The sequence below is a fragment of the Nicotiana tomentosiformis genome, chromosome 8, assembly GCF_000390325.3.
Source record: "Nicotiana tomentosiformis chromosome 8, ASM39032v3, whole genome shotgun sequence".
Classification (NCBI taxonomy): Eukaryota; Viridiplantae; Streptophyta; class Magnoliopsida; order Solanales; family Solanaceae; genus Nicotiana; species Nicotiana tomentosiformis.
In genome coordinates this window covers 45,031,201-45,055,627 of record NC_090819.1, presented here as the reverse complement: position 1 = coordinate 45,055,627, position 24,427 = coordinate 45,031,201, and the positions used below count along the sequence as shown (strand labels likewise).

Genomic DNA, 24,427 nt, shown 5'->3' with positions numbered 1-24,427 from the left:
CTCCACTACCCTAATTAAACTTTGCATAGGATTTTTTTTCTCTTGGGTGGGTTTGGTGGGGTTTTTTTTTTTTTTTTTCTTTTGGGGAGGAGGGGGGATGGGGAAGGGGATTTGAGATGTATAAAAATCAACCCTGCCCATCGTATCTGATTTCACTACCTTAATTTCTATAATCTTTGAATAGGCTACTGACAACTTCGTTCCAAAACGCAAATTCGGTGAGAAGAGATTAACAAGACATTTTTGACAGTCAGCAAGGAAACCTCAGAAACAACTAATTATGCACAAGCAAGCCCAAAACTATTTCACACCAATACCACCAGATTGGATGGCCAATGTTTCACCCCCAATACCCTTTTTATTGTAAAGCTGTCCTACCACGCACATGTTTGACATCCTCATCTATAGATAGTTGACACCATCAGAATTTCAGTACATTTCAGAGATTCAATGTTCAGCTTCCTTATGGAGCAGTTTTGCAGAAATAGCTATTGTCATACATTTTTAATGCAAGACGAAGTGACTTCAAATTCAGGAGATTCTCGTAATTAAAGCTGGAAAGGTCTCTATAGATCATAGGCACAAAAACAGGAAATTCGAATGTGCCTTCTTTAAGGAGTGGACAAACAATTTGTGAGAGTTTGCTCCCAATAAATAAGATTGTGAGACGACATAAAGGAGAAGTCCACTGTTTGTACATCATTGCAGTGGACAAATGTGCATCAATCCTGTGTGCTAGAGTAATTCTTTAAAATAACGAGTGATGCCAGCTAACTTAAGAAAATAAGATGACTGGAAGCTGGAAGAAGATAACTTATTAAACTGAACAACTTTCAAAGGCAAGATACTGCAGGAGAAGTTGGGGAGGAAAGATAAAGTAAAGGTATTTCAGTGTGAAACACTACTAAAGTCTACTAAGTAATGAGAAGAGTTCATTAGGACCAAGTCACGCTTGGGAGTCTAAAGGGTCTACGGAAACTGCTCTTTTGGCTGGTGAATACGGCTGTGAAATTAGTCAGTTCAGTTCAAGCTACTTGGTTCTGTTTGTAATATAGGCAGACTGCTCACCAACCGAAATCAGTTTGGTTTTCCCCTTTGGTCCTCAATTTAACTTCTAGTGTTTTTTTCCCTTTTGGGCATGAAATTGCAGAAACAAGTTCAGTTCCATTGGAAGTATTACTTTGGCTGATACACGCTCAATTGCAATGAATTGATGAGAATTTATCTGCATCTTCAATGTGCTTAAATGTGAGTTCAAAATCTTAAAGTCCTTTGTAGGTACTAAAGGTCACGTATCATGTGGTTTCTTTAACTCAACATATCCAGTCATGAAAATGGTGATAACGATACTGTTATTGAAATCTGAAAAGAAAGAGTAGGTTTGCACTGCTAAACTTATTCGACAAATTGCTTAGGAACTGTGACATCAAGTTGTTCTGATTGTATACAAATGATCTAAAACTCAATTTCATTCTTCCTAACTGTTCCCAATTCGCAGGAAATCTATGCTATGTATATATTTCAAATTTTTAGAAGAAAAAAGCCAAAACATGAAATTTCATAAAATCCTGAATAAAAAGCTGCCTTAAAGAAATGAAACCTACTAAAAATTGAAAATTTAGGTTAAGTCTGTGTAAAACCCCGTAGATTTGAATCTTCATCATGCTAATTAAGGGCCAAAGCATGTAATTAAAGTGTTACCAACATTACATGATGCAGGTGATATGATCGAGACATGAATACAAGTGTCTGGAATAGCTTGGAAGGTATTGAAATTGAAGTAGTGGACTGGCCAAAGGAAACCAAAAATGAAAGTTGAAAAAATGAAATGAAGCATCAAGGGTGTCTCCTGATGGTCTCGCGCTGCGGAACACCTGTCCTGCCCATCATCAGAGTCTCATGGTGGCATCAAGACACTAGGGGACCTCATCTAGGAAAATAAATATTGCAACCTCGAACAATACAATTTGGCATATCGTAAGCCCAATCGCAAGGGAGGGGCTTCGCCAGGACGATGGCGTCATACCCAAGGAAACTGAACCGTGGCAAGGCAAACACGTGGATGCCCATGCCTATAAACCGACAGCAGCAGCAGGGGGAGAGAATGAGATGTTGGTTTTTGACTTATGGCTTGGAGTTCAGAGAGAGCTCGGCCAAGGGATTAATTCCCCATTTCCATCAAACAAGATTCTCAATTCTCCCCAAGAATTCTTCAAAGTAGAGATTTTCAAGATTTGTCTCCAAGACAATGAATATTGTTGGAAGTTTGAAGCGTCAAGGGATTGAAAATGAATAAGCTAAGGCTAAGGTAAGTTGAGGCCTAACTTTCTTGAGGCGCTTTCCTCCAAACTACATGATGTATAAAGCTTTCATATATGATTTGAATTGCTTTCTCAAAAAAAAAAACATATATGATTTGAATTGTGGACACATGCTTGCCGGAAGTGGGTGTCTGTCGCACTTCAAAAGCATGGTGCGGCAGACAATTACTTCCCCACAAGCATGGTCGACACATGCTAGAAGCTTTCAAAAAGAGCTATCTAGTTGACTATCGAATTTGTTATGCAAAATCTTTGAAGTAATTCTATAAAAGTAGCATGATTTACATGATTCATTTTGATCTCAGAATAAAGTATAATCAACGAAATGTGTGTGTATGTGTGTGTGTGTCTCTCTCTCTCTCTATATATATATATATACACACAACAAAACAACAACAACAACAAAACAACTCAATGAGTTCCCACGAATGGGGTCTGGGGTGTTCGTCGGTCGGTGTGGTACGGTATTTAGTTATTTCGATTCAGTATTCGGTTTCTTAAAATGCTATACCAATACCATACCTAATTACATTCGGTATGGTTCGGCTTTTGTCCTTTCGGTTTATTCGGTCCAGTAATTTCGGTTTATTCGGCTTGAATATTAACTAGTGCATAAAGGCATAGACTGTAGTATTCTTAATTAAAGTACTCAATGAAAACGTTCTAAACTCACCTGACTGTTGACAAATTCTTTGTCCAAAACCATCAAGTATCAACTAAGAGAAAAAAGGTACATAAAGGAATACATTTGATCATCGAAAATATCATGTTACTTGCTTAGAGTTAATTGTTGAAATTAGAGAATACAACAAGGACTAATCAACAACAATACAAGAGTAATGAAGTAAGAAACACCCTAAAACCGTTGAAACATTACGTTAAACTGCTTGGCAACCTAGAGAGTAAGAATTAGAATATGCTTCCTACCTTGTTTTTCCATTTTCCTAAAGAAGTACATGGGCTTTACTGCCAACCTCAACATGAATGCCAAAGAAAAGTATTATCTAACTTAGTATGTTAATCAATAATATATGTAACGCGTATTTAGTATATATTTCGATACGGTATTGGTATTTCGGTATTATTTTTTTAAATACCAAATATCATACCTAATACCAAATTATTTTAAAAACTTAAACTAAATACCATACCAACTACCAAAATACCGAATATAATATACCAAAAATTTCGGTTTCGGTACGGTAATTCAATATTTACCATATTATGCAGAACCCTATTGGGGAGTGTAAGATGTACGCAGCCTTACCCCTGCCCTAGAGGTTTCCGATATACCCTCGGCTAAAGAACAAATGAAAAAAGTAACGGCAACGGGTAGTAATAACAACAAGATAAAACAAGAAGACCAAAATCAAGAAAGCAAGTAAACACCAAGTAGTAATAACAATCTAAGAATAAAGAGATACTATACTAACACTAATGCTATCGAGTTGAGCAGACATACGGAGAACGCTCCACTACCTACTAACCTAATCCTAAACCGCCACACCCTCCTATCAAGGGTCATGTCCTCAGTAAGCTCCAGCCGCGCCATGTCCCGCCTAATCACTTCCCCCAAGGACTTTTTTGGCCTACCTCTACTCCTCACACCCACCAAGGCTAACCTCTCACACCTTCGAACAGGGGCTTCATTGCTTCTCCTCTTAACATGCCTGAACCATCTCACCCCCCCCCCCCTCCCGCATCTTATCCTCTACGGGGGTCATACCCATCTTGTCCCGAATAACTTCATTCCTGATCCTATCTAACTTGGTACGCCCACACATCCATCTCAACATCCTCAAAACAGCTACTTTCATCTTCTAAACATGAGAGTTCTTGACCGGCCAACACTCTACCCCATACAACATAGTCGGTCTAACCACTACTTTGTAGAACTTATCTTTGAGTTTCAGTGGCACATTCTTATCACACAAAACACATGAAGCGAGCCTACACTTCATCCACCTTGCTCCAATATGATGCGTAACGTCCTCATCAATCTCACCATCACCTTGTATTATTGACCCAAGGTACTTAAAACTTCCTCTCCTGTGAATGACTTGTGTATCCAGCCTCACATCCATGTCCGTTTCCTAGGTAGCGTCGCTGAACTTGCACTCCAAGTACTCCGCCTTAATCCTGCTCAGCTTGAAATCTTTAGACTCAAGAGTCTGTCTCCAAACCCTCAATCTCTCATTAACACCACTCTGCATCTCGTCATATATAGAGAGAGAGAGTCACAATAGTACATGGTTAACTTTGTATGCACTTCTTATCCTCTAAAATACCCCAATAGTACATAGCATAACATATTAACTAACAGGCTTTATTGTCTTTATACCAGAAAAACTAAAACCTCTTTCTCTGCAGATAACCCCTTCTCTCCCTCTTTTATTTCTATTTTAGAATTTAGAACTTCCCTTCTAGTTCTCTATATTTAATCATTTCTCTAAAAACTCTAAAGGGCGTCAAGCAAAACAAAGAAGTAAATGATAAACTTAGAACCCCAGAAATAGGAGAAGCCATTTTCAGAACTGTAGCTCAAACATGTAAATTTACCAACTTCATACAATGGCTGGCTAATAAAATCCAATTGCAAAATACTTATCACATTTCCGTGTTTGTCTTGGGTGTTGTATGTATGTAGGGACACAGAGTCAATACCTTGGCAGATTTCTTCTGAGGACGAACTTGAAAAGTTATCATCAATTTTGACTCCCTCTTTTATAATTTTCCAAAACCCAGTTAATTCATGCCATAGTCCAAAACAGATTGACAAGATTCTAAAACCCAGATCGAGTTTTACTTCTAGAACTCAGAAAATGAAACGCAGTAGAAATCACACAGAAAAATGGGAATTTTTCAAAATATTGATTAGATACTTCTAGAGAAACTTCTGGTTCCTTCTTACTAAGAAATTTTCGAGATTTTGCTGCATCAAACTTGAGGCTAGGAGTGAATGGCAGAGATAAAATCGTATATAAAGACTGAAAAAGGTGGAGAAGAAATTGAGAATTTTGGTGAAAGACCAAAAAGCCCCTATTTTAATGAGTTGACAGGTGTATTGGCAATTAAAGCTCATTTGAGCTTTATTTTTAAACTATTAGACGAGGATTGAACATCATTTTAAAATTTAGACCAAATCTAGACATCCTAATTTTAGATCTGCTTGTACACACAACTTATGCTCAAGTTAATATCAAGGATATGTTTTCAGGGTGTTTGGACTATAGAAGAGTTGTTTTCGGAAAAAGAACCCAACTGCTTACTAAAACAAACAAAATAACCACTTGTTCTTCAAAAACAAATGGAAGAAAAAGTGGAAAAGAAAAAAAGACACCTCTTGCTTGAAAAATAGTGGGTCACATTAGGGCACACTATCCACAAAACTGGCTGCTTCTTTTTGTCCCCTTTTTCAGTCTACCAAAATTGAAATTTGGCCCTACTATTTTGTTTCCAACAAATTCTTTTTTCTCCCTCGACAAAAGAATATCCAGAAATACATTTAGAGGTCGTTTGGTTCACATATTAGTTATGCAAGTATTATAATGCAAAAATTTTTTATGTGGTGAATCAAAATGAAGGGATGGTTATACACTGAATAATAATGTAGAGATTGTTTTTTTTGATAACCGTGGTGTCCGGGCCAGCTTGCGCGCACCTCGACTAATTCCACGGGATACCTGCCACCTCCCACCAGCAACAGGTAACTCTATCCACCAAGGCTTGGATAGATGGGAAGAAATCACCTAGTATTTGCCTCCGCTGGGATTTGAACCTGAGACCTCATGGTTCTCACCCACTTCATTGACCACTAGGCCACACCCTTGGGTGCGTAGAGATTGTTATGCAATGAATAATAATACACGAAATGTTAAGTAAGGTTATTTACTTTGAGGATGTCCGTATTACAAATACATGTATTCTTGTTTCAAATTATCCCGCATAAAATAATACATAACTTCTAGCGCAACTTAATGCGGGTATTGTTTTAATACCACAAACCAAAAGCTGCATAAAGTTTACGTGGAGATTATATTTTGTTATACGGCCAACCCAACGCCGCATTAGTTAAGCGGGAATTATCTTTCCTAATCCCTCCAAACATACATTGTATTAGTTTATGCGGGATTCAATGCTGGGATTATTTTTCTAATCCCCCCAACAAAACGACCCCTTAGTAACATCCAAAGATATAGATTAGGTGACATTACTTTCCAGAATAAACCCAAGCCAGTTCTCCCAAACAGAATCTCCTGAAACTAAATTCAATAATTACATTGACTTGCAAAAAAACAAAATCAAAACCCAATTCTCGCACAATTTTTTCTAATCGCAACATTTAAAACTTTCCAAGAGGCTTGACGTGATCAGATTTAGAACCACCAAGGAATGAGTTCTATAAAATTAGTAAAAAACGGAAAATTGGGAAGGGAAGAGGGGGGGGGGGGGGGGGCGCCGCCCAACACGCAACATGAAGACTTCTTTTAAAGTTGATTTACAATTCAAACTTAGCTTCTGAACCATTACTCCGCTCAATTATGGTCATTTATACGCTCATGCCCTAGTGACTTCCTTCTATCAAAGGACACTTGGAACTTGGTAGAACATCAATGGATAATCAATCTAACAAAATGTTTTAGCAACTATTCTCTAGAGCTCATGGAGAGTAATGACATTACCACCACTAAGATAGGAATTTGCCAAATAATGGGGGGGGGGGGGGGGGGGGACGCCGCCCAACACGCAACATGAAGACTTCTTTTAAAGTTGATTTACAATTCAAACTTAGCTTCTGAACTATTACTCCGCTCAATTATGGTCGTTTATACGCTCATGCCCTAGTGACTTCCTTCTATCAAAGGACACTTGGAACTTGGTAGAACATCAATGGATAATCAATCTAACAAAATGTTTTAGCAACTATTCTCTAGAGCTCATGGAGAGTAATGACATTACCACCACTAAGATAGGAATTTGCCAAATAATTTTTTATAATACTTGAGGTAGTGGAGACACTTACATTAGGAACATTGGTGTTAATTACGAGTTTGTTTAACGTGTTTAGGAATTTGTATGTTAGTGTACAGACAAGTGTGAGATAAAGAGAATTTCTAGTGTTAAATAACTCAGATTTGTCTTAAATGACAATGAGTATTAGAATGAAATGTGTCTAAATAGAGCGGAATGGATACAGAGTACTTGTATTCCGAGCCTAACTAATTTTTATGATTGAGGTATTGTTATTATTGTCACCTAATGTGGCACACAACAGGATTGAAGTAATCACTTTCGAGTTTCACTCCAGTTACCATCACGGGCTATCCCAAGATGACAAGGAAGTGAACAGCAACAACAACAACAAACCTAGTGGAATCCCACACAAGTGGGATATGGGGAGGGTAATGTGTACACAGACCTTTTCTCTACCTTATTAAGGTTGAGAGGTTATTTCCGATAGACCCCCGGCTCAAGAAGAGTGAAAGGAAGCAATAACCAATTAATAGCAACAAGGTAAAAGGCAGCGGAAGCAAATGGCAAAACATATAATAACCAAGAACAAGGAATACGAGAAAACAAGACTAGTGGCAACTACTGGTAATAGTGACGACGCACCGTGTAGCAACAAGGAACTAGGAAATACAAGACTAGTGCTAATACTACTAGTAGGACAAGGAGAAACTCTCGACTACCTGTCAACCCACAATTTTCTGTCGAGGGTCAAGGAAGTGAACAGCATGGCACTTATTTAATAGTCAAACCAACCTCCTTTTCTATTTATAGCCCATCAGGCATTTGTTAGACTTCGTGAGCAAACCAACCTCTTTTAAGTTTTTGATAACACCCCCCCCCCCCCCCCAAAAAACACACACAGTTTCAAACATCCTAGGCATGTGCTTACATACATCAGTTCTCCTCTTCCACAGGAAAAAAAAAAAAACCTTTGGAAGTGAACTCAAACTATGACTCACAGGAAACCAGAGCCATTTACAAGGAGTGAAAGAAGAACTCGCAAATTAAAGAAGCACACAACATAAAATGGGAGCAAGACTGGAGAGGACAAACTACAGCAAAAGATAAATTCAGAAAATTGAAAGCATGTGTACCTTGTAAACCTTCATCCTTTGCATACTTCTCACGGACTGTGTCTACAAATATACGATAGGGTCGCCAACCACTTGGATCTTCATCCATGTTAACATTTTCAGTTCTTTTCTCAACATCTTTCAAGCTGATCACATGAAAGTTGAGTTGATAGTCTGTACCGTATGATACTTATAATAACAAAATAACATTGAAAGATTAAATGATGACAGGACAGGATTGTCAAGGCCGCTTTCTCAAGGACAACCTTAAAAAATAAAAGAACACTAAAATGAAAAGGCAATACAATATTCACCATTGACATGTCCAAAAGCAAGAAAACATTTCGTCCGATGAAACAGCTATAGCTGATCATTAGTAAAGTTACATTGATTTCTTTGAGACACAATAGAGTCCAAAAGTATCAACCTCCTATATCCTTGATCTCAGACACCAGTAACGCAGTAAGGCTGTAGTTGAGAGTAAGCAGCAGTCACAGCTAATTTAAGTTCAAGACTGCCCCCAACTTTTTAGCGCAGTAGATCTTGCAAGAAGGTATGCCCTCTTCTTTATAGGTTAAACATGGTACAGCCCTACACTTTTCTAGGCTGTTGCTTCCATTTTCATTTTCTTTTTCGCTAACGGACCAGGACAGCTGAAAGTGGGATAGACAGAACAAGGGACTCTTCCCAATAAACTCTTCTTCTTTTTTTTTGAGATGGTAACATATCTTCCCAATAAACTCTTTTTTTTTTTTATAAGGTAAATTGTATTAATCAAAAGGAAGAGAACTCCCGTATACACGAAGTATACCAAAAAGTAGAGAATTTACATCAAAACATGATTCTCTACGAAAGACGCCCAATCTTCTATACAAGTAGGGGCTAAATGAGTGCACCAAAAAGCGATCAAAGATAAAAGATTATTCTTAAGATGTGAAAAAGGAGACTCAATATCCTCAAAAGCTCTCCTATTTCTCTCCCCCCATACTATCCACATGAAAGCTAACGGGGCGAACTTCCACGCCTTTTGCTTTCTTCTTCTACGGAAACCGGCCCAGCTATATAACATTTCCTTTACAGTGCTTGGCATCACCCATTGAATACCAAAAAGATTCAGGATTGCCCTCCACAAAGCAGAGGACACAGGGCAATGCAACAAAAGGTGATCAACTTCTTCACCTGAGCTTTTACACATGTAGCACCAACTAACAAGTGTAATTCCTCTCTTTCGGAGATTTTCAGCAATCAAGATCACTCCCCTCGCCGCTAGCCATGCAAAAAAGCACACCTTCGTGGGCGCCCTAGGAATCCAGATCGAGGAGTATGGAAAAGTGGTCTCCTCTCTCACCAACATACTCTGGTAAAAGGACTTTACGGTCGCCACGCAAGCCCCATCTCCAAGAGTCGCAGAATGGTTGGGGCATGTCTTGCCCATATAGCAGTGCCAACAAATCTTGAAGCTCTGCAATCTCCCAATCTTGCATGTTCCTTCTGAATGAGAGGTCCCATACTACCCCTTCATGCTCCTTACGAATCTGTTGGACCATCAGTTCCTTCTGGTTTGAAACTCTGAAGACGTGGGGGAAGGAGACCCTCAGGGTATCCTCTCCACACCACCTATGATTCCAAAAGCTGATTCTCCTTCGTTCTCCCACCCTGTAAGTGATGTTGCCACTAAATGCTTCCCAATTTTTCATGATGCTCCTCCACATGCCACACCCGAAAGGTGTTGTGATTGCCTTGGTCCTCCAACCCCCTCCCGTGGAATCGTACTTTTCTACTATGACCTCCCTCCATAGAGCATGCTCTTCTATCCCGAATTTAGACAGTCACTTCCCCATTAAAGCTCTGTTAAATACCCTAAGATCTTTCACTCCAAGTCCACCCCACTCCTTTGGGGAAGTGACTGTCTGCCAATTCACTAGATGAAACTTTCTAGTTCCATCCGCCGCATCCCAAAGAAAGTTCCTTTGAAGTCGCTCCAGTTTTTCTGTGATGCTCACCGGTGCTTGCAACAGGGATAAGTAATAGGTGGGCATACTCGATAAAGTGCTTTTGATAAGCACTTCCTTACCGCCTTTTGACAAATACCGTTTCTGCCAGCCTGCTAATCTTTTTTCAACCCGCTCGATCACTGGATTCCAAACTGTAGTATCCTTATATGAAGCGCCCAATGGGAGGCCCAGATAAGTAGTGGAAAGGGAGCCCACCTTGCATCTGAGAACATAAGACAAGGCATCAATATTAGCAACCTCACCTACCGGGAAAATCTCACACTTGCCGATGTTGATTTTGAGTCCTGATACTAACTGAAACCACTGTAGGACCTGCTTCAGGTAGTTCAACTGATCCATATCGGCATCACAGAAAATCAGTGTGTCATCCGCAAAAAGCAAATGTGAGACTCTTCGGGCACTGAGCACCCCAATCGGAGTTGAGAATCCTCTCAAGAAGGCTCCGCCTACCGCACGATCCATCATTTTGCTCAGAGCATCCATCACTAGAATGAATAGCATGGGGGATAGGGGTAACCTTGCCTGAGACCCCCGAAGCTGCCAAAGAAACCACACGGGTTACCATTAACCAGAATAGAGAATCTGACTGAGGAAATGCAGAACTTGATCCATCCCCTCCATCTTGCCCCAAACCCCATCCGCATCATAATGAAGTCCAGGAACTCCCAATTGACATGGTCGAAAGCCTTCTCAAGGTCCAACTTGCATAATAAGCCGGGTTCTCTATTTTTCCTTCTGGAGTCTACAAGTTCATTTGCCACCAAAGCAGCATCCAGGATCTGCCTACCTTCCACAAACGTATTCTGGGAGGACGAAACAGTCATATGTCAAGAACCTTCTTAAGTCTGTTGGAAAGCACTTTAGAAATAATCTTGTAAATGCTCCCCACGAGACTAATAGGCATGTAGTCTCTTATACAAGATACACCTTCTTTCTTAGGCACAATAGTAATAAAGGAAGCATTGATACTTCTCTCGAAAACACCATTCACATGGAAGTATTCAATGGCTTCCATCAACTCCCCCTTGATGGTGTCCCAAAAGAGCTGAAAGAAAGCCAAGGAGAAACCATCAGGCCCGGGGGCCTTATCACCAGCACAACTCGACACAGCCTCGTGCACCTCCTACTCCTCGAAAACCCTTTCTAGCCACTTGTTGTCCCCCTCCCCTATATGGTTGAACTCTATTCCCCCCAAAGTCGGCCTCCAACTAACTTCCTCTTCATATAAGTTCTCATAAAACCCTGTTATCGCCCCTTTTACCTCCTCCTCTCCCTCAATCCTCACCTCATCCACAACTAAGGACTTTATGAAGTTTCTCCTTCGATTTGCAACCGCCACCCTATGGAAAAACTTGGTATTCGAATCCCCCTCCTTTAACCAGAGCGCCCTCGATTTTTGCCGCCAACTAGTCTCCTGAGCTATTGCTAACTCGACTATTTCACTCTTAAACCTCCCCCAATCTCGCTTTCTCAGATTCATCTAACTCCCTCGCCCCTTCCCCTCTTTCTAATTCCCCCAATTCATGCATAAGCTCCCTCATTTTAACCTCTACCCTCCCAAAAACCTCCTTATTCCACCTAATAATATCTCCCTTAAGCAATTTAAGTTTCTTCGAAAGACGGAAAGAAGGTGTCCCTGATACCTCGTAGCTTGTCCACCATTCTTTCACCTTGTCACCGAATCCTGGCACTTTCAACAACATGTTTTCGAATCAGAAGGGAGCACGCACCCCCCCTCCCTCTGCATCCATCTAGCAAAATAGGCAAATGATCTTAAGTCAGCCTAGGTAAAGGAATCTGCAGCACATTCGGCACCAGCTCATCCCATGAGGGAGATGTCAGGAATCTGTCAAGTCTAGACCTTGAGTTGGAATCCCCCGCCCTGGCCCAAGTAAACCTTTCCCCTAACAGAGGAAGGTCAATGAGAAAGTGATCATTGATGAAGTCTGAAAACTCCTCCATGGCCCTCGAAATCAAACTACACCCCAATCTATCCTCCGAGAATCTAATAGTGTTAAAGTCTCCCCCTAAAACCCATAGAATATCCCATTCCCCTATAATATTGGTCAATTCCTCCCAGAAAGACACATTGGATCCTTCCCCTACCGGCCCGTACACTCCTCCAAATCCCAACTCCACCCCACTCACTCTATCTTTGACGAGAGCTGCCAAAGAAAAAACTCCCTTCCTAATCTCTCTCCAAGCTTCTATCATCCCACATAAGCAGAATGCCCCCAGCACTTCCCGCTGCTGGGACCCAGTCATATTTCACCCAACTACCTCCCCAGACACTTCTCACAATCGCATCCGACAAAACTTCCATTTTGGTCTCCTGAAAACAAACTAGGTTGGCACCCCACTCCCTAACTCCCACTTTGATGATGGCCCTTTTGTTTAGGTCATTCATCCACCTCACATTCCATGAAAGGATCTTAACTTCCATAAGCGACAATAACCCCCATTTCCTCACCCCCCACCCCTAGCCGAGGTCCATTTCTCCCTGTCACACTCGCCCCCTTCTCTGATACACCACTACATCCCCTAAGTTATTTTGCTTAACACCTTTACCCAACTCCCTCCCTACACCATCATAACGAGATTGTTGCTCAATCTGCCTCAACAGTTCTAACACCCTATCTTCCTTCCCTTCAACAGAAACACCTAGAAACTTCCCAAAGTTTAATAGTTTATCCTCCATCCAGAAAGACATATCCCTTCCTCCAATCCGTGACGAAATTGGGCAGGCGTCTTCTATATGTACCCTTTCCTTGCTACTACCAGAGGAATACAAGACCATAGCATTGCTAGCACTAGGAGTTTTAACCTCCGAAAGGGTCTCACCATTTCCTTGAGGGGCATCAACCTCTGAAATTAACACCCCGCTGCTATAGGAATGTCCAGAACCATCAGTAGGGTAGCATGGAGGAAGAGAGCATGGAACCCTTGGCGGCATATTAACTGAAAGTACTGGTCCGACACTAACATCAATTGGGGCATGCTCAACAATCTCCCCAGAAGAAGAAGAAACTTCAAGTGTGACCTCAGCACAACTAAGCCCAGGGGCAGGTGGGGTTGATGGAACTGGGTCCATCAGAGGCGAGGGGCCGTGGATTAACAGCACCATCTTTAGCCGGTTCTGCCCCTGCAGCAGCGGCCATCGTAGAGGGGCACAGGTCACTAGAGCTCGGTGAAGGAGTGCCACTGTGTGAAGCATCATTGGCAGAAGAAGGAGGAACGACTGTTCCCATATGCTTAGGAGTCTTATCATGCGCAACTTGAAATAATTTGGGGCCCTTAAGATCAATTCTAATGGAATTGGGAAAAGTTGTTGGGCCCATTTGAGGAGGCTCAGGCCTATACTTGCTGAAAACTTGCCCGGCCCTATGATAATTAGAAGAGGATCGGCCCATTCTGCCTTTCCAGCCCGCATCACTAACCCATTCACGTCTTCTCCTCCTGTTAAAATTTTGTCTTCCTCCCCCAATTTCAAACCTCCCGTCTCTTCTCGATCTAACGTCTGATTCCGGCTTAATCCAGTGATCCGGTGAGCCCTCCCCTCCACTCAGAGACTGATTTCCCCTCCCCTCCCTTCTATTTGACCTTCTCTTTTTTTCCGTCACTATCACAGGCATAAAGATATGGAGAAATTCAGGGCTCAACCAAACCCTATAACTCAAGTAGCCATCTTCCACCACAGTAGAGACAGGGATTCTGCCCCCTTTCCTCACCACAATCCTCACTCGCGAGAGATCGTGTAAACTGCAAGTGACATCAATAAAACCCCCACAGATTTCCCCTATCTTCTTGAATAGGTCAAGACACCAAAGATGCACCGGGAGGCCCACCATGTTGACCACCAATGTTTCGCCAGTGAAGCGAGGGTCAAGACACCCATCATGCTCCACCCATCTGTCTAGATTTAAGAAGTTCCCATCGAACCACATGTTTCCTCTGACAAGAATTTCTGAAGCTTGAGACTTGTCAACAAAACGAAAGAGATATTGAGTATCCCCCAGTTGCAATATTTTCAGCCCGTCCTTGACGTTCCATGCCTCTGCTGCCCAGTTCCTAACAGCCTCTAGAGAACCAACCCATTTGGAGAAAGACCCAATGAGACTAGATTCCAAGAAACTCTTGCGCCTGAGAGTGCTCCTCGGACAGCGAGAAGTGCGGCTCCTGTCCTACGTCAAGCTTTCGATGGCATCTTTCCCCCAAGTTCTAGGGCTGGCCAAGAGACAGCTTTGATAAAAGACATGTTTTCCAATTTTCTAGATTCTAGAGAGAAGAAAGAGCTCTTTGTACAATCCATCATATTCTAAATGCGGCTGTCCCAAAAAAGCTGTCCCGAAAAAGCCTTAATAGTTGGAATAACAGTAATCACAGTGGGTGAAAATAGTATATAGGAAGGGAGGAAGATTTTCTCGTACTGAACAAAGGAATAAATCGCCAGAATCTGGGGTTTAATGGCCGGAAAAAGAAAAAGTCGTCGAAATTTGGTGAAACTGAAACGGGAAGGCTCGGAAAAGCCTCAAGAAAAGGCTGTCTGAAGAAAAAAAATTGAAAAGACGCCGGAAAAAGCCACACGCGCCGGCGCGTAGCTGAGATCTCGCCGGAAAAACAGGTGAGTTGGCGGCGCGTAAGGGCTCGGTTGCCGAAGAACTTTACTGGGGTTCGGACGCAGCAAACTTGGCTCTTGATGGGTGTGGTGGAATCTTAGGAAGAAGAAGAGAGGGAAGAGTCTCGACCATAGAATGCTTTGTTGCTAGGGAAGCTTTTTTTAGAGGATTTCTTATCTAACCCTTTGTCCATTATTTACATACCATGATAACTTTTACGAAAAAGAATGACAAAAAGTATGTTGTTCCCAATAAACTCATTTTATCATAGACTATTGAGAAGGAAGGACATCTTTTTCCCATTCCTTGGTATTGGTTCCTATAGGCACCTAAAAGGTTTGCTTTTTCCTTAGCCATTCTAACAGCTGAAAATTTGAGGAAATAGAAGATACTTCACATCTACTGGTGCTTTAGGTGCAAGAAGTCGGGATAAGATGTGAACCACTTGCAATTTCACAGTCATATCGCATGCTGATTGTGGAACACAGCGTGGAACATGTTTGGCACCAGGTAATGCCGGCTACCAATACACTTATTCTGAGTTGGGAATTCAAGAGGAAAAGGAGTAGATATGGAAATGGCTCCTCTGGAACTCATGCGGCTAATATGGAAAGAAAAAAACAAAACTTTGAAGAAGCTAAACTCCTATGTGCATATCAGAGGATCATTTAAATTTTCTGCAAGTTTTTGGAGCAGATACACGATTCCAATTGACAATGAAGATTGGGTAATCTTTTTAAGAAATCACATTTTCTCTAGAACCTGCACTTCCGGATACTGCTTCTATACGGCTAGTCCCCTATCATATCAACAAAATACTTCACAAAAGCACTTCATATTCTTTAAAACCAAAAAATGAAAAAGAAAGGTTTCTGCCATGGAGCCTGCCACAATCACCACAGTCCAAGCCCCAAAATCCTAACAGGATGTCTCAATTCTCAGGCAAATATCTGACCAACCCACATCTAAATCCCACCCCTGGAACCAAGCCGAATACACAGTGTTTCAAGCTCCTTCAATATTCAAAATCCGAGGAATGGGAGAAGATAATCCCCTGTTTTCTCAAGTTGTTACATACCAGGACTCATGTACAATTTCAAAAACCACCCTTGGTAGATCATCTAACAGGATTAAAGTCAGGATTACACAGAATGTTAACCTTTCATTATGTGATTAAAAACGGGAAAAATAAGTTAAGCTCTTACATGTCCATAATATCTGGCGGAGGAAGTTTGGATATGAAATGCAGCACAGCACCATCCAAGAAAGATAGATGCTCTGGAGCATCTGAAAAGGCATATTGAATGCCTCCTGTGACAATATTTAGAACATCTGACCGGTGCTTGTTTTTAGCAGCCTTTCCAAATGTTTTAGCAAGCTCACTCGCAAGATCTTCACATTCTTGAAATGTCCTTCTTGCTGAATTGTCATCATCAGAAGAAAGTGCCACTAAGTACCGTTGATATGCCTGCAGAACCGGAACAGACATGCTCAACCACTCAATGAGGGGAAAAAAAACTAATTTGCTGCCAAGTTACGACCTTGCTTCCTTTCTGAATCTAACATGTATACTTTCTTTCCAAACAAAGAATCTAACATGTATTCTTTCCAAATACTCTGAATCATGTGGCTAGCTGAGTTAAAGTGTTGAAAGCCACCCAAAATAACCAATAAACTGCCAGGAGAAAGGCCACCACAACATCTTTTTTAAAAGCATGAGATTTGTTCATCCTAGCTCTAGGGATCATAACCACGACCAACTCAGACACACCCCAATAACATGAAAGATATACACCGACAACAACCCAGTCAGACCAAACTGTTCAACCATATGATTATCCAATTTTGAAATAATTTTTTTCTGCTGCAATCTCATCAGAATGTTTACCAGTAAGCCAACCTGCCAAGTGACCAAAATAAAACGGAAATCATCTCAGCTAAGAAGTAACGACACTTACCCTCTTTAGTGCCTCTAGGAACAAACGTGCAACATCTGCACCTTTATTCCTTAAAACGGTTAGCAAATGCTTAATGACCTCAGACACACTTGTTCCATGCATCGCAAAATGAGATACTATCTCTGGAGCAAGATATTCCTGTAGACATTGTGTACATTGATGAAATATGTCAGCAGCTGATAAAGAAAATTAATGGTAAGGCTCCTAATCCCAAAAGTACAGATAGTAATTAAGTTCGGCACAGTCCAACTATGAAAAGAGAATCAACCTAACCTTAGGAACTGCCTCAACAGCAACCAACTTCGCCACAGCAATGATTACAGCAACTCGATTTGTCTCCTCAATGTATTCCCTATTATAATCATCTTCTTCAGTCTCATCTGTGTCCATGTTAGAAGATGAATTAAATTCTCCAAAGCATCCATCAGGTGAAAAAAGAAACCCTTTCCGGGTTTGAATCGATAGGTTATGTTGGAGGCTGTTTTGGAAATTGAAAACACTTTTTTTGGTTCAGTTGAAAAGATTGTTATCCTTTCATTGACACCTCTGAATGGACAGTGGAGATCTATGTTTGCACCACTACTCGAAGGTATATTGATGATATTCTGCTTATAGATTACGTGCTCAAGCTTTTTGCTGCATCTTTTTTTACGTTATATAAATAACAGTTCTGCACGTGTATTCACTGCTTCATGATGTAAGAGTACATACAATGCAAAAAGGAAAGTAAAACATTTCTTTTCCTGCTGTATTTGGTTATGTTGGGAGCGAAGTGTACTAGTTTCTTAATGATCCCTTTCCATCAAACAAAGAAGGCTAGAATCCTCATCTAGGAAGTAATGCTACAATAAGGATGGATAAAAAGGTCTCCTTTTAGAAATCAGGCTCCACAGCATGAAGTAAACAAATATAAAAATCAATGCACAACAACACGTTCTTTCAATTAAGATATAGCATGAGGAAATGAACGACTTCAGGAAAAGTATACATTTGGCACTCAAGTTCATGTGACTACTCAAGCACCGAAGTGTTTCCATAGTAACCATAATAATGATGATTAGTTTACATCCAAAAGCAAGATTTATCTAAAATTGAAACTATTAAACTTAGCCATAGGGCTTTAGTGGCCACCTAAACAAGCAAGTACAGATCAGCACTACATGGCTTGCCAATTCCAATTCCAGTTTTCTTTTATAACTAAAAGTGCTGCAATATGAAGTACGATTGCTCTAGAATCAAGCTTTTCTACAGTTATAAATAAAACAATAGTGTTAGAGCCGTACTATTATTTCTTTATACAACAGTAAGATGTGAGCTAGAGCTGTCACGCCTTTAGAGCAAACAGCGAATGAGCAAGTTAAGACCACCTGAAATATGTAGTTGGTGTTCACCAAGCTTCCAGAACTTTTGAAGAATGAATTCATCTGGAGAGTACCCCAAAGCTTCTAGCTCCGTGGAAGCAAAGGTTGCTTTCCTAAACAGACACCATTGTTCTGAAAGAATAACACAAACCTGGACCAAGAAAACACAAAAACTCAAATTAACCAAAAGAGAACAAAGGCACTAATAGGAGATAGCTGAACATAGATGTTTGGAAATTACAAATGGTCGGATGTGGATATTTGAGAAACAATGCTTACCCTACATGCAAGATGATTTGCACGAAGACCTTCCATAGATTCAGTAGTCAGGAAGGACTCAAGTAGTTTAAACAAGGTACTGCGCTTGGAGATTAAGGAAGACACTGATTGCTCCGGGACTGTGTCACAGTTTATGATAGAGTGTAGGCACCAGCAAGCATGCAGATGCATGTTAAGAAGCAGAAATCCAATTACCTGAACAGTAAGCCAAAGCAGTTGTGTATTGGAAAGATCGCAAAAAAAAAAAAAATATTCAAACAACAACAGCCACCTCGTCATCAATACTTCTGAAGTCTTTAAGAGTCTCCGCAAAATCTTTATACAAGCTTTCAATGGAAATTTGCCTTGACAATTGAAGTTCATACAATCTTTTCAAATTAACAAGCAGTGAATATTCATCATCACCATCCTGCAACAACAAAGCTTGTAGATTTATCCGAAATGCACAATAGAACACATAGAATAGCAATTGAGCACATACCGCAACTTCTTTTATTGCAGATTTAAGTTTGACAATGAGCTCATCCTCAATCTCCTTTAATTTGTTAAGGGCAAAGTCTTGTAACTCCCCTCGACTCTCAGTGGCACAGAAGCCCACAGCTTTTACACAAGATCTCAGAGCTTCCTTCTCACCATGCTTAAAAAATGCCTCTTTCATCAGAAGGACAGCAGATTTAAAATTCTGGAAAAGAAAAAGAAAACAAGTTACTTCATATTGGCAATCCCCTACACAATTCATGATCGTAAAAAGTTCCTCAAACACACCTGATCTTGTCTTTTAAGAGAATAGATCTCAAGGTTCATATGAACAATGATTTCAAGTAGATAAGGAATTTTTGCTTTGTCAGACATAAATTTGCGAAGAAGCTGTGGATAATTCCTCATCATAGCAACGGTTATATCACGTTTACAGCTTTCAAACATTTCCTGCCGATTACAACGTAAGAAGTCTAAGAATTCTGTGTCCAGGAGTAATATACTCTAAACAACACCAATATAATTTGTCATTGACAAAGAACACTAATGAACGAATCAATCTCAAATAATCTAACATCATTCAGAACTTAAGGTAAAACTCAATGACCACAAACTATCAAAACGACAGCATCTGGAAGATCATTCTGTAAACAGCTTTTTACACTGTTCCTACAAAGCAAAAAGAGTTACTTCCTTTGTTCTATGGTACATGAACATAAATTGACTGAGGGCACTATATTATCAGACTCTCAGCAAAATAAAACGTCTTAATGCTACCAACAACAACAACATACCCAGTATTATCCCACACCGTGGGGTCTGGGGAGGGTAGTGTGTACGCAGATCTTACCCCTACCTTGTGAGCAGTGTTTAGAAAAGCGCTCGCTTCATCGCTTTAAGCGAGAAGCGAGGCGAAGCGTGAAAGGCAGCGCTTCAGCTTGCTGAAGCGACTCAGGTCAGTAAAAGCGACCGCTTCTCTGTAAAAAGCGAGAAGCGGGGAAAGCGAAGAGAAGAGAAGAAGCGTCCGCTTCTCTGTATTAAAATACCCAACCCTATTTTATTAAAAACAAGTTTTTTGGATTAAACACTGATCTTCAACAACAGCGACTAGTATTCTTCAACTTCCAAAAGCAGCGACTTCTTCTTCATCACTTCTGATTTCTGAAAGAATCTCAAATCATCAACTAGGGTTGTTCTTCTTCTTCTTCAACTTCAAGTTCAAGACTTCAAGACTTCAACAGGTATGTTCTGAACTTCTGATTTCCATTCTTCTTCTTCTTCTTCTTCTTCTTCTTATTCTTTTTCTTTTTCTTTCTAAACGTCCAAAAAGCAGCGAAATGCTGGCGAATTTTTTCCAGAATTTTACTGCCCAATTTTTCCAGTTATTAACAGAGAATTCCTATGATTTTTTATATCCTTTATAGTTTATTCTTAGTTCTTATTGCCTTTCTTATGTGTTATGTAGTTGTTCTTTTAATGGCGCCAAAAGAAGATAGGAAAGATCCGGCTTGGGCTTACTCTGAAAGAGTTTGCGAGACCAACAAGATGGCAATTAGATGTCTTTTTTGTGACAAGATTTCAAATGGAGGAATCTATCGTCAAAAAGCGCATCCTAATCGGCGGTGATCCAAATGTCGCATCTTGTCCTAAAGTTCCGTCGCATGTGAAGGAAGATTTGAAAGCATTCCTTCATAAAAAGAGAGAGTTAAAGACTCAACTGATTCATGAACAAGAACTGTATAATCTTGATGACGATGATGAAACAGAAGAAGGTGACGATGCTTCGTCGCTTCCACCAAAACCACAAAAGCGGGGAAGGATGCAACCAATGTCTTCTAGTTGTGGATCTACTGGCAAGACCAAAGGTCCTATCGATTGTTACTTCTCGCAAAAATCTGGAGATAAGGAAGGAAAAAGTGATAATCCTCAAATTGATGCCAAAACGATTTTGAGGGATCGTGCAATTACAATGTTTGCGTGGTGGATGTATGACGCAGGTCTTCCTTTTAATTGTGTTAATTATACTGACACTTTTTCTGCTTTTATTGAGGCCGTAGGCCAATATGGTCCAGGAATGAAGCCTCCAACATATCATGAAGTTAGAGGGCCATATCTAAAAAAAGAGGTGGCAGAGGTGAACAAAATCGTGGAGCAGCACAAAGTAGAATGGAACAAGTTTGGTTGTTCCATTATGATGGATAAGTGGATGGCGAGAAATGGAAAAATGATCATCAATATCTTGGTGAATTCTCCTAAAGGAAGCCTGTTTCTTGAGTCCGTTGATGCAAGCGACTCTTCGACTGATTCAACCAAAATATACTCCTTGTTCAAGAGTACAATAGACTCTATTGGAGCAGAAAATGTTGTTCAAGTTGTCACGGACAACGCCAGTGAAAATGTTAAAGCTGGCGATTTGATGTCTGCTGGGTACCCGCATATTTATTGGACTCCGTGTGCAGCACATTCCATTAATTTGATCTTCGGTGACATTTTCAAGGAAAGACCCTTTAGTTCAATCTTTAATCAGGCAATTAGAGTGCATTCCTATATTGTTCAAAGGCCTTTGTTATTGAATATGATGAAGAGATTCACTAAACAAAGAAGCTTGGTGAAACCCGCAAAGACAAGATTTGCTACTGCTTTCTTGACTTTGCATAGGATGTATGAGCAAAAAAGCAATTTGAAGAAGTTGTTTGTTTCAGATGAGTACACTAACAGTGCCTATGGAAGGGAAGCTCGAGGAAGAGAATCTGCAGATATTATACTTTCTCCTTCATTCTGGAACAATGTGGTTCATGCATTGAAGATTGGTGGTCCTTTAGTTAAAGTGCTTCGTTTGGTGGATGGGGAGCAAAGGCCACCAATGGGCTACCTGTACGAAGCAATGGATAGGGCAAATGAGGCTATTCAAGTCTCGTTTAGTGATCAAAGAAAATACAAAAGAGTCTTTGAGATCATAGATAAAAGGTGGGATAGTAAGCTTCATAGCCCTTTGCATGCAGCTGGACTTGTTTTGAACCCGGAACTGTTTTATGACAATGAAGAAAGGATTCTAGGAGATGAACCTTTGTGGAATGGATACTATGAATGTATTGAGAAGTTGATACCTGAAGAATCCGTGCAAGATAAAATAACAGAGCAGTTTAGTATTTATAGGAATGCTGAGCAACTTTTTGGAAAAAACATGGCAATTAGACAAAGAAAGACGAAGTCACCAGGTGAGCGAGTGCTTATATGTTGTTTTATAGTTAATAAGTTATTTCTTTATCAATATTATGTTTTGAAAATTTGTTCTACTTCTACAGTTGAATGGTGGAAGCAATATGGCCATTCCACTCCGGATTTACAAAAGTTTTCCATCAAGGTTCTAAGTCTAACATGTAGCTCATCAGGGTGTGAAAGGAATTGGAGCGTGTTTGAACATGTAAGAACTAAGAAGAAAGATTTAGTATATTGAGATAATTAAATTATATCTCAATTGTCCTAAACTTACTAATTACTTATTATTTGCTGATTCATACCAAAAAAAGAAACAAACTAACCTTGAAGCGTCTCAATGATCTAGTATTCATTAAGTACAATAGAACATTGAGGCGTCGTTACAACGCTCGCAATGTAATTGATCCAATTAGTTTGGACAACATCGATGATGCTAATGAATGGCTAACTGGAGTCCCGGAAGATCATGCAGATGAAGAAGTATTTGAGGAAACTTCTGATTTCACTTGGGGTGATGTTGCGGAAGCGCGTGGAATTGGGGAGAGGATTTATGGTTTGAGGGGGAGTACCTCAACTTCAAGTTCACAGAGGAAGGGAAAAGAGGCAGCTACTTTGTCCCTAGTTGATGAAGAAGAAGAAGTTGAAGAAGATGACGAGCAATATAATAATGATAGTGGAATACAAGAATTTGACAATCTTGTAGAAGAATAGGATGCTCATTTTGTGCTTTGATTGATGCTACTATTTAGTTTTTACATTGAAGTATTGAACATTTGCTTACAATTACATGTGTTGTCTATGCTATATATATATATATATATATATATATATATATTTTTTTTAAATTTCGTTTCACTTCAAAAAAGCGAGCGCTTCGCTTCTCGCTTTAAGCGAAATGGGGTTTGTCGCTTTTTCTCGCTTCACGCTCTTCACAACACTGCTTGTGAGGATAGAGAGGTTGTTTCCAATAAACCCTCGGCTCAGAAAAGCATAAACCCACATTAATGGAAATATAGACAAGAAAGGACAGTACCAAAAAGCCATATAAAAGCAGAATAAAAATAACAAAATAGTAAGACTACTTACTCTACTACCCTAATTCTAGACCTCCATACCTTCCTATCAAGGGTCATGTCCTCGGTCAGCTGAAGTTGCGCCATGTCTTGCCTAATCACCTCTCCCCACCTCTTCTTTGGCCTACCTCTACCTCTCTGTAGGCCCTCCAATGTCAACCTCTCACACCTCCTCACCAGGGCGTCTGTGCTCCTCCTCCTCACATGACCAAACCACCTAAGCCGCGTTTCCCGCATCTTGTCCTCCATAGGGGCCACACCCACTTTGTCGCGAATAACCTCATTTCTGATTCTATCTAACTTGGTATGCCCGCACATCCATCTCAGCATCCTCATCTCTGCTACCTTCATCTTCTGGACATGAGCGATCTTAACTGGCCAACACTCAGCCCTGTACAACATCGTTGGTTTGACCACAACTCTGTAGAACTTGCCTTTAAGTTTTGGTGGCACCTTCTTGTCACACAAAACACCGAAAGCGAGTCTCCATTTCATCCATCCCGCCCCAATACGATGTGTGACATCTTCATCAATCTCCCCATCCCCTGAATAATAGACCCAAGGTACTTAAAACTTCCTCTCCTAGGGATGACCTGCGAGTCCAGCCTCACCTCCCCTTCCCCTCCTTGAGTCTCGCCACTGAACTTACACTACAAGTATTCTGTCTTGGTCCTGCTCAACTTGAAACCTTTAGACTCCAAGGCCTGCCTCCATACCTCTAATCGCGCGTTCACACCATCTCGCGTCTCGTCAATCAATAAAATATCATCTGCAAATAGCATGCACCACGGCACCTCCCCTTGGATGTGGCGCGCGTCAGTACGTCCATCGCCAGAGTAAACAAAAAAGGGCCGAGTGCCAACCCCTGATGCAACCCCATCATAACCGAAAAATGGTCCGAGTCCCCGCCCACCGTCCTCACTCGGGTCTTTGCTCCATCATACATGTCCTTAATCAACCTAACGTAGGCAACAGGTACACTTCTAGCCTCCAAACATCTCCACAAAACCTCCATCAGAACT

The 24,427-nt window shown here is 40.7% G+C and overlaps 2 protein-coding genes across 2 annotated transcripts in view; one reads left to right on the top strand and one right to left on the bottom strand.

Moving 5' to 3' along the window:
• LOC104094907 (sister-chromatid cohesion protein 3) overlaps positions 1-24,427 on the bottom strand; it is a 32,442-nt gene that overhangs the window by 976 nt on the left and 7,039 nt on the right. Inside the window, exons 12-20 of the mRNA XM_070182272.1 lie at positions 19,402-19,563; positions 19,118-19,318; positions 18,908-19,045; positions 18,637-18,831; positions 18,364-18,508; positions 17,270-17,376; positions 16,997-17,134; positions 16,244-16,506; positions 8,429-8,553 (exon numbers count right to left, since the gene is read on the bottom strand). Coding sequence (XP_070038373.1) covers positions 8,429-8,553; positions 16,244-16,506; positions 16,997-17,134; positions 17,270-17,376; positions 18,364-18,508; positions 18,637-18,831; positions 18,908-19,045; positions 19,118-19,318; positions 19,402-19,563 — 1,474 coding nt within the window. The remainder of the gene's footprint in view (positions 1-8,428; positions 8,554-16,243; positions 16,507-16,996; positions 17,135-17,269; positions 17,377-18,363; positions 18,509-18,636; positions 18,832-18,907; positions 19,046-19,117; positions 19,319-19,401; positions 19,564-24,427) is intronic.
• Positions 20,696-22,592, top strand: LOC138896772 (uncharacterized). The gene is made up of 2 exons (XM_070182078.1): positions 20,696-22,331; positions 22,419-22,592. Exons 1-2 carry the CDS (start codon positions 20,696-20,698, stop codon positions 22,568-22,570), a joined length of 1,788 nt encoding a protein of 595 aa, XP_070038179.1. The 3' UTR covers positions 22,571-22,592.